The sequence below is a fragment of the Branchiostoma belcheri genome, unplaced genomic scaffold (assembly GCF_001625305.1).
Source record: "Branchiostoma belcheri isolate BF01 breed outbred unplaced genomic scaffold, Haploidv18h27 scaffold23, whole genome shotgun sequence".
Lineage (NCBI taxonomy): Eukaryota > Metazoa > Chordata > Leptocardii > Amphioxiformes > Branchiostomatidae > Branchiostoma > Branchiostoma belcheri.
Window position 1 is genome coordinate 339,535 of NW_017803824.1, and position 12,526 is coordinate 352,060.

The 12,526-nt window shown below is 41.8% G+C and overlaps 1 protein-coding gene across 1 annotated transcript in view; it reads right to left on the reverse strand.

The window, feature by feature from the left end:
• Window positions 1-11,321, reverse strand: part of LOC109470701 — a 102,348-nt gene extending 91,027 nt beyond the window's left edge. The window contains exons 1-6 of the mRNA XM_019769734.1: window positions 11,188-11,321; window positions 10,861-10,980; window positions 7,444-7,611; window positions 7,208-7,275; window positions 3,916-4,033; window positions 3,341-3,490 (exon numbers count right to left, since the gene is read on the reverse strand). Of these exons, the coding sequence (XP_019625293.1) occupies window positions 3,341-3,490; window positions 3,916-4,033; window positions 7,208-7,275; window positions 7,444-7,611; window positions 10,861-10,980; window positions 11,188-11,312 (749 nt within the window). The 5' untranslated portion in view covers window positions 11,313-11,321. The remainder of the gene's footprint in view (window positions 1-3,340; window positions 3,491-3,915; window positions 4,034-7,207; window positions 7,276-7,443; window positions 7,612-10,860; window positions 10,981-11,187) is intronic.
• Window positions 11,322-12,526: the final 1,205 nt, after the last annotated feature.

Genomic DNA, 12,526 nt, shown 5'->3' on the forward strand with positions numbered 1-12,526 from the left:
AGTTTGTTTGACCCTTTTATCTCTTGATGACGAAACTTAAATCGGCCTATAGAGTCAAAATTTATGACACTTCTCAAAAAGAAGAGCTATCACTTTTGCAAAAATTATCTTCATTGCTTATCCAAAACTTTTGCCCAAATACAACATAAAAACACCAGAAGTTCTACTGCAGTTTCTAGGAAATCTGCCGTATTGCTAAAAACGTAATCATTTTATCAGTGGGACAAGATTATACCAAATTTCATGACAATCCACTGAGAGTAGGGCTGGGTACCGGTTCAGCTGGACCTGTTTGGACCTGAACAACATTCAAGAACCGAGTCCAAAAAACCTAAACGCAAAAACCTGATCATCGGACCTGATGTACATTAGTGTTAATTTTAGAGTACATTTTGGTAGATTGTACAGACATCTTTAGGTAATCTGGTCATGGCAAGTGAAAAAAATAACCCTGAATCAAACTAGATTAGCCTAAATCCATGTTTCTCTCTTCTGTAACAGTGGGTTCCATTTTAGGTCGACAAAAAGTTCACGGACCACGAGGTTTGTGGTAGTACCGAGCGATAGATATCATCAAGGCATACACGTACTCAGTTAAATTGCTCCTACTACTGTACTTCACTAATAAGGTCCAGGTTTAGGTCCGGACCTGGACCTGATCCTCTGAACCTGATCCGGACCTGAATTTTCTGAACCGGTACCCAGCCCTAACTGAGAGCCTATTGAGATATAACATTATGCTGCTAAACCACGTACATACAAATGCAACAAAATATGCAACATTTTTCTTGGAGAAGTTAATAATATGTCCTTACCTGCAAAATATATTTTACGAAGAGTACTGATGTCTGGATTAAGCCAGGCGAAGCCTCACTGTTTTCCCTTTCAGCACGGCAGGCAGCACAACTGGACTATGGAATCCTGTTTCCCTTTCAGTACTGCTGGACTATGGAATCCTGGTGAAAAGGAAAACAAAAACTGTCATCAGAAAGCCTGCATTTCCTTCAAATATCTCATTAGTCGACAAAGCTTCGTTCTAAGTAGTTAATGTACCACCCCTAACTCCCCCTCAATCAATACCGCAACATGTACGAGACTTAATGAACCTCCCCTGACTCCAGACCTTTCCTCCATGATAGAAACCAGATGTCTGGGACCGTTACGAGGCACATTTGGGGATTTCCAGAATATTTCACCTCGAAACAACTTCCAAATTTCAACCCCAAAATTACCCTTTGTATGCAAAATCAACTGTGGATTATAGAAAGCCGTTTGTATTATATTTGTACAATAAGCAGGCACTCTTGTTGTCGTGTTTGATTTCCAATATTCAAGGAGACCGCAAAACCCTTTCTAGACCTTCGCCGAGGTGTCAACACATTTTTCTCAGATACAAATTTGGAAACGATCTACGCCATTTTACTCCTACAAGGACACAACAAAACCAAAGAAAGTCTGCGTGTGTGTGCTGGTCTATATAAACTCTGTTGTTTCTGACAGAAACTTGTTTACAAACAAGAATCCGTTGCTTTTCGAGCAGTAAAGAACTTCTCACAAGCGACACACACGTCGCTAGCGGCTGGCTAGTGACAGACTCAGAGAGCGTAAGTAAAACAAACTTGTACGTGTTATTCTCCCGTCACATCGATAACTGTAGAGTAGACAAGCGGTTGGTACGTACCTGAGTTGTATGTAGGATGAAATCCCGACGATCTGAACCGAAAAAGGCTCGTAGAAAGACGACGAGAAACCCTCGATACTTTCTTCCACACCACGACACGTCTGGTGGACGGAGACACGGGGGTTAGCGGAATGAGCTCCGCGGAGATGGCGGTTTCTCGTTACACTTTGCTCCGCGGAGTTCGAATTCAGGTGGCAGCTTGCGAAACTTGGTCAACAGATTTCTCCCGGAGACAAGACTGGCGCCAAAGAAGAATGTACAGCTAGGACGATTAGGTCTCTATGCTCCATTTCAGATTTTCAAAATTTGAAACAACTTTGAATGAAAGGAGCTTGACTAGTCCAAGGGGTTACTCTCCAAGCAGAGGTTGTGGGGAATGATCGTTACCTTTTTATATATGGCCGTTTTTTTGTCCTGATCCCCACCCCGTCGGTGGCCGTGGAGCTTCTCTGGCTAATGGATACTGCCTGGCCAATTTGATACTGTCTTTTTGCCACCGAGAGGGATCTGCTTGGAGATTACAAGGGGTGTCAATCTTCAACTCCGTGCAAGCTAATTGCAATATTGGAGCAATTATCACAGCTACCGCTAGTCGGCGCTTACGCTTGGCTTTTATTCTATTTGACTCGAACCTGAATTTGAAGTAACTCTGTTTTTGGCACGTATTTTTCACATCTGTAACCGGAGCAGTGTTATAGACAAACGCATATTTAAAATCCAAAAAGAAAATTTATTTAAAACAAATGAAAACGACTTGAACCGATGGATCTTCTCATACTAGTAACAAACTAGCAACAGGCACTTCGCAAATACATCTTTGTACTTCAAGAGTGAATATTAGGTTCTATAACTATATACAAAATGTTATACAGAGTATTAGAATATCAGTAACAACACTAGTCTTTATCTAGCTACAATTACATGAACTTCAGTCAATTCTGTCATCTATGGCAACAATTAGTCAGAAACAAGAAAACAAATACTAGAGTCTGGACTAAATAAACTGATTCTATAAATATCTAGGTTAACAGAATAAACCATAACATGCTAATATCTATAAAACCAAAACTCTCTTCCTCAATAACAAAAGAACTTCAAAGATATAAACTTAGGTTATGGGTTAGTTAGCTTGATATACAGTGTTTTACATCCCCTATATCAGTTAAAGTAAGTTGTTATGCTATACTCACTTGTAAGCTTAACAAGGGGTGCTGAAACCTTGTTTGCAGTACATCATAGGTTTTCTTTACCAGTCTGATTCCTCACTTTCACATTAAAGAGAGTTAACAGGATTGTAAATAAAACTTGCTCTTAGTCAAAAAGGTGCCTTTCGCAACATGAATGTCCTCATTTCTTTCTCTATTTCTTTTTTCCTGTCTAGTTTCACATGACCCACCTTCTTTATGTCATTATTAGAGTTTGCATGTGTTGCTTACAATGTATGACCGAGGTGACTAAACAGTTTGCTGTACTCCTCACACTGTTGGAGTTTCTTCCCTGTCAGACATATTTCATAGGACCAGGCTCACAACTCAATCCTCAAAATTGTGAGGTTTTGTACTCCTCTTGTCACACCTGTAGGGTTTCTCACCTGTGTGAGTCCGCATGTGTGCCTTGAATTTACCAAGCCGACTGAACTGCCTGCTGCACTCCTCACACATGTAGGGTTTCTCCCCTGTGTGAGTCCGCATGTGTTTCTTCAGGTTACCCAGATGACTGAACTGCTTGCTGCACTCCTCACACTTGTAGGGTTTCTCACCTGTGTGAGTCCTTATGTGTCTCTTCAGATGACTTAGCTGACTGAACTGCCTGCTGCACTCCTCACACCTGTGCGGTTTCTCACCTGTGTGAGTCCGCATGTGAGTCTTCAGATGATCCAGCCGACAGAACTGCCTGCTGCACTCCTCACACCTGTAGGGTTTCTCACCTGTGTGAGTCCGCATGTGGTCCTTCAGATGACTCAGCTGACTGAACTGCCTGCTACACTCCTCACACCTGTACGGTTTCTCACCTGTGTGAGTCTGCGTGTGTGAATTTAGATTACCCAGAGTAAAGAACTGCCTGCCACACTCCTCACACCTGTACGGTTTCTCACCTGTACTGTGTGAGTCCGCATGTGTGTCTTGAGATTAGATAGCTGACTGAACTGCTTGCTGCACTCCTCACACCTGTAGGGTTTCTCCCCTGTGTGAGTCCGCATGTGTGCCTTGAAATTACCAAGTCGACTGAACTGCTTGCTGCACTCCTCACATTTGTAGGGTTTCTCACCTATGTGAGTTCGCATGTGTGCCTTGAGATTACCAAGTTGACTGAACTGCCTGCTGCACTCCTCACATTTGTAGGGTTTCTCACCTATGTGAGTTCGCATGTGTGCCTTGAAATTACCAAGTTGACTGAACTGCCTGCTGCACTCCTCACATTTGTAGGGTTTCTCACCTATGTGAGTTCGCATGTGTGCCTTGAGATTACCCAGCTTACTGAACTGACTGCTGCACTCCTCACACCTGTAGGGTTTCTCCCCTGTGTGAGTCCGCATGTGAGTCTTCAGATGATCCAGCCGACTGAACTGCTTGCGGCACTCCTCACACCTGTAGGGTTTCTCACCTGTGTGAGTCCGCATGTGTCTCTTGAGAAGACCCAGCGGACTGAACTGCTTGCTGCACTCCTCACATCTGTACGTTTTTGTGGCAGATCTCCCATCCGATCCAATTTTGATGCCATCAGAGCCACCGCTGTTTGTTGCCATGGTAACAAAAGCCGAAGTCACCTCTGTAGTCCTGGAGGATGAAGATAACATTTAATTTCTGTATGAGCCGCATTTTATCAGGAAAGCACAAGATTATACCAAATTTCATGACAATCCATTCAAAGCCTCTTGCTTGAGATGTGCTGCGAAACCAAATATATACAAATGCAACTAAACATAAATTTCTTAGAAAAGTTTACAATATGTTCTAACCTTCAAAATATATTTTACACAGTCAAGTCTTGAGCTGCTACACCAGAGTACTGATGTCTGGGAGAACACAGTCACAGATGAAGCCTCACTGTTTTCCCTTTCAGCAGGGCAGGCAGCACTTCTGTTATATGGAGTCTTGTTTCCCTTTCAGCCTTACTGGACTATGGAATCCTGTGGAAAACAAAAAAGATGTGATGAGAGGCCAGAATTTCGTTCAAATATCCCCTCAGTTGACAAAGCTTCCTTCTAAATAGTTAATGTATCACCCCTACCACCCCCACCCCCCAAACGCCACGAGAGTTAATGAACCTCCCCTGACTCCAGACCTTTCCTCCATGATAGAAACCAGATGTCTGGGCGGGAAGACCCTTACGAGGTACATTTGGGGGTTCTCAGAAAATTCTACCTCGAAACAACTTCCACAGTTCAACCCAAACATTACCCTTTGTATGCAAAATCAACTGTAGATAATTATAAGACAGGCATTTCTATCATTTGCACAATAAGGTTCAGCACTTCTGTTGTCGTGTTTAATTTCGAATTTTTCAAGAGTCAACATAACCCCCTTTAGACCTTCGTTGAAATGTCAACAACATTTTTCTCAGACATGGAAAGCTACGATCTATTACATTTAGATCTAGAAAGGCACAACAAAACAAAACAAAACAAAGCTACACTCTACAGTACACTCTAAAATTGCTACGCAGAAACCTGTTTACAAACAGGGAACCGTTACTTTTCGAGCTCACAAGCGGCACACACGTCGCTAGCGGCTAGCTAGTGAGAGACTCAGAGAGCGTAAACAAAGTTGTACGTGTTATTTTCCCGTCACATCGATAACTGTAGAGTAGACAAGCTCTTGGTACGTACCTGAGTTGTATGTAGGATGAAATCCCGACGATCTGAACCGAAAAAGGCTCTTACAAAGACGACGAGAAACCCTCGATACTTTCTTCCACTCCACGACACGTCAGGCACGGGGGTTAACGGAATGAGCTCCGCGGAGTTGAGATTCATAATGAGGCAAAGCGAAGCGGGTCCTTGGTATCCGCGGAGTTCTAATTCTTGTGGCAGTTTTTGAAACTTGTGAAGTGACTTCTTTTAAGAAGACTGTAGACATTAGGTCTCCATGCTCTATTTAAAATTATTAAAATTTGAAACAACTTTGAATGACAGGAGCTTGATAAGTCCAAGGGATGTCAACCTTCAACGCTGTGCAAGTCTTGCGATATAGGGGCAATTATTGCAGCTACCGCTAGGCGGCGCTCGCATATATATATATATATATATATATATATATATATATATGTGTGTGTGTGTGTGTGTATTCACGTTTCAAAGATTGTGAATTTATGGATCACGTTTCAACAAAGATTGGGAATTTATGAATCTTTTTTCTGGGCTTTTATTCTATTTGGCTAGACCCTAAATCTGAAGTTACTAATTTGGCGGTTCTGTAGTTATATACCTATTAAAATTTCAAAGATTATGAATTTATAAATCATGGTGTTTCAATCTTTTGCACATATTCTTCACATCTGCGACCAGACCAGAGTTATAAACAAACGCATAGCTAAAGTTCAAAAAGAACATTTATTTTCAACAAACGAAAACGTTGAACAAACCCATGTTCACATAACAAAAGCTCAAAAGGCCACCTACCTTACATACATTATACATGCACCTGAAGAGTAAATATTAGGCTCTATAACAACTACCTGTTAGTTCCATTGGTACAAAATGTAATGCAGTAGAATATCAGCAACAAACTTCTTCCTATGCACTTACAATTACATGAACCAATTCTATCATCTATCGCAACAAACAAGCGATCAAATACTGGACTAAATAAACTGATTCTATAAATATTTAGGTTAACAGAATAAACAACATGCTAATATTGGATGGGATGGTAATCTATCTATAAAAACAAAACTCTCTACCTATATAACAAAAGAACTTTAAAGAAATAAACTTAGGTTAGTTACCTTGATATACAGTATTTCGCATCCCCTATATCAGTAAAGTTGCTACGGTATTGGTGTGTTTTGGAATGCTACAAACCAGATGTACCACATTAAGTCCAGCATTTCTAAGAAACTTTCTAGGAAAGACACTATAGCAACCTTTACCTACAGCTTTTATGTCACTCTTTGTAACACATCATGAAAAGCTAATACATGTACATGGATTTACCTTGAACAATTTGATTCCACATTTTGTAGTACAGAGTTGACACGATTGTAAACAAAACTTGCTCTTAGTAAGTCAGTCGCAATAGTGTCTTGTACAACATGAATTTTCTACATTCACATCAGTCCAAGGATTTCTTTGCTTTTCCTAATAGTATACGGTATCACATGGTCAGCCTTCTATGACTTGAGTTATTCTAAAATCTAATCCTTTGGAGATTGCGTGTGTCTCTTGCAATGACCCTGGTGATTTAACAGTTTGCTGAAGTCCTCACACTGCACTGTTGGAGTTTCTTCCCTGTCAGGCTTTGCAAACTGGATATTTCATAGGACCAGGCTCACAACTAAATCCTCAAACTCTGCGGTTTTGACCACCAGTGTGACTCCGCATGTGTTTCTGCAGACTACCCAGCTCACTGAACTGTCTGCTGCACTCCTCACACCTGTAGGGTTTCTCACCTGTATGAGTCCGCATGTAAGTCTTCAGATCACCCAGTTCTCTGAACTGCCTACTGCACTCCTCACACCTGTAGGGTTTCTCACCTGCGTGAGTCCGCATGTGTATCTTGAGACTACAGAGATGACTGAACTGCCTGCTGCATTCTTCACACTTGTAGGGTTTCTCCCCAGTGTGAGTCCGCATGTGTGTCTTGAGACTACCCAGTTGACTGAACTGCCTGCCACACTCCTCACACCTGTAGGGTTTCTCCCCTGTGTGAGTCCGCATGTGTTTCTTCAGACTACCCAGCTCACTGAACTGTCTACTGCACTTCTCACACCTGTAGGGTTTCTCCCCAGTGTGAGTCTGCATGTGTGTCTTCAGATGACCCAGCTGACTGAATTGCCTGCTGCACTCCCTCACATCTGTAGGGTTTCTCACCTGTGTGAGTCCGCATGTGTGCCTTGAGATTACACAGCTGACTGAACTGCTTGCTGCACTCCTCACATCTGTACATTTTTGTGGCAGATCTCCCATCCGATCCTCCTTTGATTCCATCAGCGCCACCGCTGTTTGTTGCCATGGTAACAAAAGCTGAATTCACCTCTGTAGTCCTGGAGTGTGAAGATGAACAACATTGAAATTCCAAAAGTTTTTGTCTACTCAGGACATCATGCTGACCAAACACAAAAGCTGTAGAAAGTACCAAACAGTCCTTAAATTTGGATAGCGGAATGCAAGGATTACTTGGAAAGTTGGTGCTTGCTGTGATAGTTTTAACACTGTTTCTTTGTTTAAACCTTGTTCTACTGGAATACCTAGGAAATCTGCCAGATTGCTTGTGAAAAAAAATCATTGTTTTCAATGCGACAAGATTATACCAAACTAGCCAAATTTTACCAGATATGCTGGTAAACCACATACATGAACATAGAAATGCATTTATAAACTTTCTTGGAAATGTTAATAATAATATGTTCTAACCTGCAAAATATCTTTTACACAGTCAAGTCCTGAACTGCTACACCAGAGTACTGATATCTGGGAGAACACAGGCGAAGCCTCACTGTTTTTCCTTTCACTGAGTTTCAGCACTACTGGACTATGGAATCCTGTGGAAACAAAAAGATGTGATCAGAAGCCTGCATTTCCTTCAAATATCCCCTCAGTGGGTAAAGCTTTCTTTTAGATAGTTAGTGAATCACCCCTAACTCCCCCTCAATCAATAACGCCACATGTACGACAGTTAATGAACCTCCCCTCACTCCAGACTTTTTCTCCATGATAGAAACCAGATGTCCGGGCGGGAACACCGTTACGAGGCACATTTGGGGGTTTACAGAATATTCTATCTCAAAAGAACTACCAAATTTCAACCCCAAAAGTACCCTTTGTCTGCAAAATCAACTGTGGATTATAGAAAGCCGTTTGTATTATATTTGTGCAATAATCAAGCACATTTGCTGTCGTGTTCGATTTCCAATATTCAAGGAGACCGCATAACCCCTTCTAGACCTTCGCCGAGGAGTCAACAACTTTTTCTCAGACAAATTTGGAAACGATCTACGCCATTTTCCACCTACAAGGGCACAACAAAACCAAAGAAAGTTTGCGTGTGTGTGTGCTGCTCTATATTAACTTTGTTGTTTCTGACAGAAACTTGTTAACAAACAAGAAAACGTTGCTTTTCGAGCTGTATAGAACTTCTCACAAGCGGCACACACCAGGCTAGCTAGTGAGAGACTCAGAGCGTAAAACAAACTTATACGTGTTATTTTCCCGTCACTTCGATGACTGTAGAGTAGTCAAGCTCTTGGTACGTACCTGAGTTGTATGTAGGATGAAATCCCGACGATCTGAACCGAAAAGGGCTCGCAAAAAGACGACGAGAAACCCTCGATACTTTCTTCCACACCACGACACGTCTGGTGGACGGAGACACGGGGGTTAGCGGAATGAGCTCCGCGGAGATGGGATTCATAATGAGGCAAGCGGGATTGTTCTCTTCATCCACGGAGTTCGAATTCTTGTGGCAGTTTTTACCTCCATGAAAACCTCCTTGACTGTATGGTTTTTGGCGTGTCTGTCTGTGTGTCTGTCTGTGTTTCCGGATATTTGTGACCAGCATAGCCTTTGGATGGATTGTAATGATATTTGGTATGTGGATAGGTGTTGGGTAGCCAAAGGTCAAGGTCGATTTGGGGCCTCCTGGTGGCTGACCTTGGTACTGCAGCAGAACTTCCGGTTTTTGTATCTTTTGTTCTGGACGTGCTATGGTCTTGATTTTTGAGTGGTGGATACCTCTTCCTACCAGTAATAAGTGGTGTGGGTTTGGTCCCCCTAGCAGCTTGTTCTGGAACTGCAGTGGGGTTTCTGGCGAAACCTTTCAGAGCAGATAAATTCACAAAGGAACAATGTATTTTTATGATTTTTGGTATGTGGGTAGCTTAGACAGAGATCTTCATTATTGGATGAAAATTATGCATATGATTTGTAAATCATCATGTTGTAATAGTTTGCACATATTCCTCACATTTGCGACCAGACCAGTGTTCTAGACAAACGCATATTTAAAATTCAAAAAGAAAATTTATTTAAAACAAATGAAAACGACTTGAACAAATCGATCTTAACATACTAGTAACAAACTAACAACAGGAACTTAATTTGCATATAGATCTATGTACTACAAGAGTAAATATTAGCTTCTATAACTATAGCCAGAAAATGTTATGCAGTAGTTTAGAATATCAGTAACAACACTAGTCTTTATCTACCTGCACTTACATGAACTTCAGGTAATTCTATCATCTATGGCAACAATTAGTCAGAAACAAGAAAACAAATACTATACTAAAGGAATCTATAAATAACTTGAATATCTAGTTTAACAGAATAAACCATTACATGCTAATATCTATAAAACCAAATCTCTCTTCCTCTATCTATAACAAAAGAACTTTAAAGAAATAAACTTAGGTTACGGGTTAGTAAGCTTGATATACAATGTTTAACATCCCCTATGTTATGCTGTAGACTTAACAAGGGATACTGAAATGTTGTTTGTAGTACATCATAGGTTTTCTTTACCAGTCTGATTCCTCACTTTCACATTAAAGAGAGTTCACAGGATTGTAAAAGAAAACTTGCTCTTAGTCACAATAGGTGTCTTGTACAACACGAATGTCCTCAATCCTAGTATTTCTTTTTTTTCCTGTATGGTTTCACATGATCCACCTTCTTTAGGTCATTTTTAGAGTTTGAATGTGTTGCTTACAATGTATGACCGAGGTGACTAAACAGTCTGCTGCACTCCTCACACTGTTGGAGTTTCTTCGCTGTCAGACTTTGCAAACAGGATACTTCATAGCACAAGACTCACAACTCAGTCCTTACTGTGAGGTTTTGTACTCCTGTCACACCTGTAGGATTTTCTTACAAGTGAGTCTGCATGTGTCTCTTCACACTACCTGGCCAACTGAACAGCTTGCCACACTTCTCACAACTGTAGGGTTTCTCCCCTGTGTGAGTCCGCATGTGATCCTTCAGATTACCCAGAAAACTGAACTGCCTGCAGCACTCCTCACACCTGTAGGGTTTCTCACCTGTGTGAGTCCGCATGTGTTTCTTCAGATCAGCCAGTTCACTGAACTGCCTGCTGCACTCCTCACACTTGTAGGGTTTCTCACCTGTGTGAGTCCGCATGTGTCTCTTCAGATGACTTAGCTGACTGAACTGCTTGCTGCACTCCTCACACTTAAAGCGTTTCTCACCTGCGTGAGTCCGCATGTGTCTCTTCAGATTATTAAGATACATGAACTGCATGTTGCACTCCTTACACCTGTAGGGTTTCTCCCCAGTATGAGTCCGCATGTGGGTCTTCAGATTACTCAGCTGACTGAACTGCCTGCCACACTCCTCACACCTGTAAGGTTTCTCCCCTGTGTGAGTCCGCATGTGTTTCTTCAGACTACCCAGCTGACTGAACTGTCTGCTGCACTCCTCACAGCTGTAGGGTTTCTCCCCTGTGTGAGTCCGCATGTGTTTCTTCAGACTTCCCAGCTGACTGAACTGCCTGCTGCACTCCTCACACTGGTAGGGTTTCTCACCAGTGTGAGCCAGCATGTGTTTCTTAAGACTACCCAGCCGACTGAACTGCGTGCTGCACTCCTCACACTGGTAGGGTTTCTCCCCTGTGTGAGTCCGCATGTGTTTCTTCAGACTACCCAGCTGACTGAACTGTCTGCTGCACTCCTCACATCTGTAGGGTTTCTCACCTGTGTGAGTCCTATCCCCTGTGTGCCTTGAGATGACTCAGATAACTGAACTGCTTGCTGCACTCCTCACATCTGTACGTTTTTGTGGCAGATCTCCCATCCGATCCTCTTTTGATGCCATCAGAGCCACCGCTGTTTGTTGCCATGGTAACAAAAGCCGAACTCACTTCTGTAGTCCTGGAGGATAAAGATTAACAAACAACATCCTTTTTTAAAGGTTTTAGTTTGCTCAGGACATATTTCATGCTGACCATGCAAACATTATAGCTGCAAAAACTATTAAACAGTCCATATAATAAAAATAAACTCTGGCAGACACCAACACGTCAGCAAGGTAAATAGTTTGGTTGTGTAAAAGAAAACTCTTGTATCCTTACCAACCTAATGAAGCTATTTTCGGAAGTCCTTAAACTCGCATTGAGAAAAACACAATTACATGTTCTTCAAAAGTTGATGTTTGCTACATAATACTTTTGATGCTATCAGTTTGAACCTTTGTTTATTGATGAAAAACTCATATGTCACTTCTCCCTAAACATAATGTTCACCGATCAGTCATTCGAAAATCATTACAATAGTGTGTCCAGAACACAGGAAAACTCGACATTCTGTTGCAGTAACTAGGAAATATGCCAGAGTGCTATACATCGTAAAATTATATCTTTAATTGGACAAGATCTAACCATACCAATCTTATGACAATCAATGCATAGCTTTTCAGTACATTACAAACTGAATGTAACTTCCTTGGTCAAGTTATTAATTTAAATTTGTATGTTCTTACCTGCAAAATATCTTTTACACAGTGTAGTCTTGAGCTGCTACACCAGAGTACTGATGTCTGGAAGAACACAGGTGACACGCCCACCCGAAGGCCGACTCAAATACCTACCCGCCCACCCGAAGGCCGACCCAAATACCTACCCGCCCACCCGAAGGCCGACCCAAATACCTACCAACCGCCCACCCGAAGGCCGA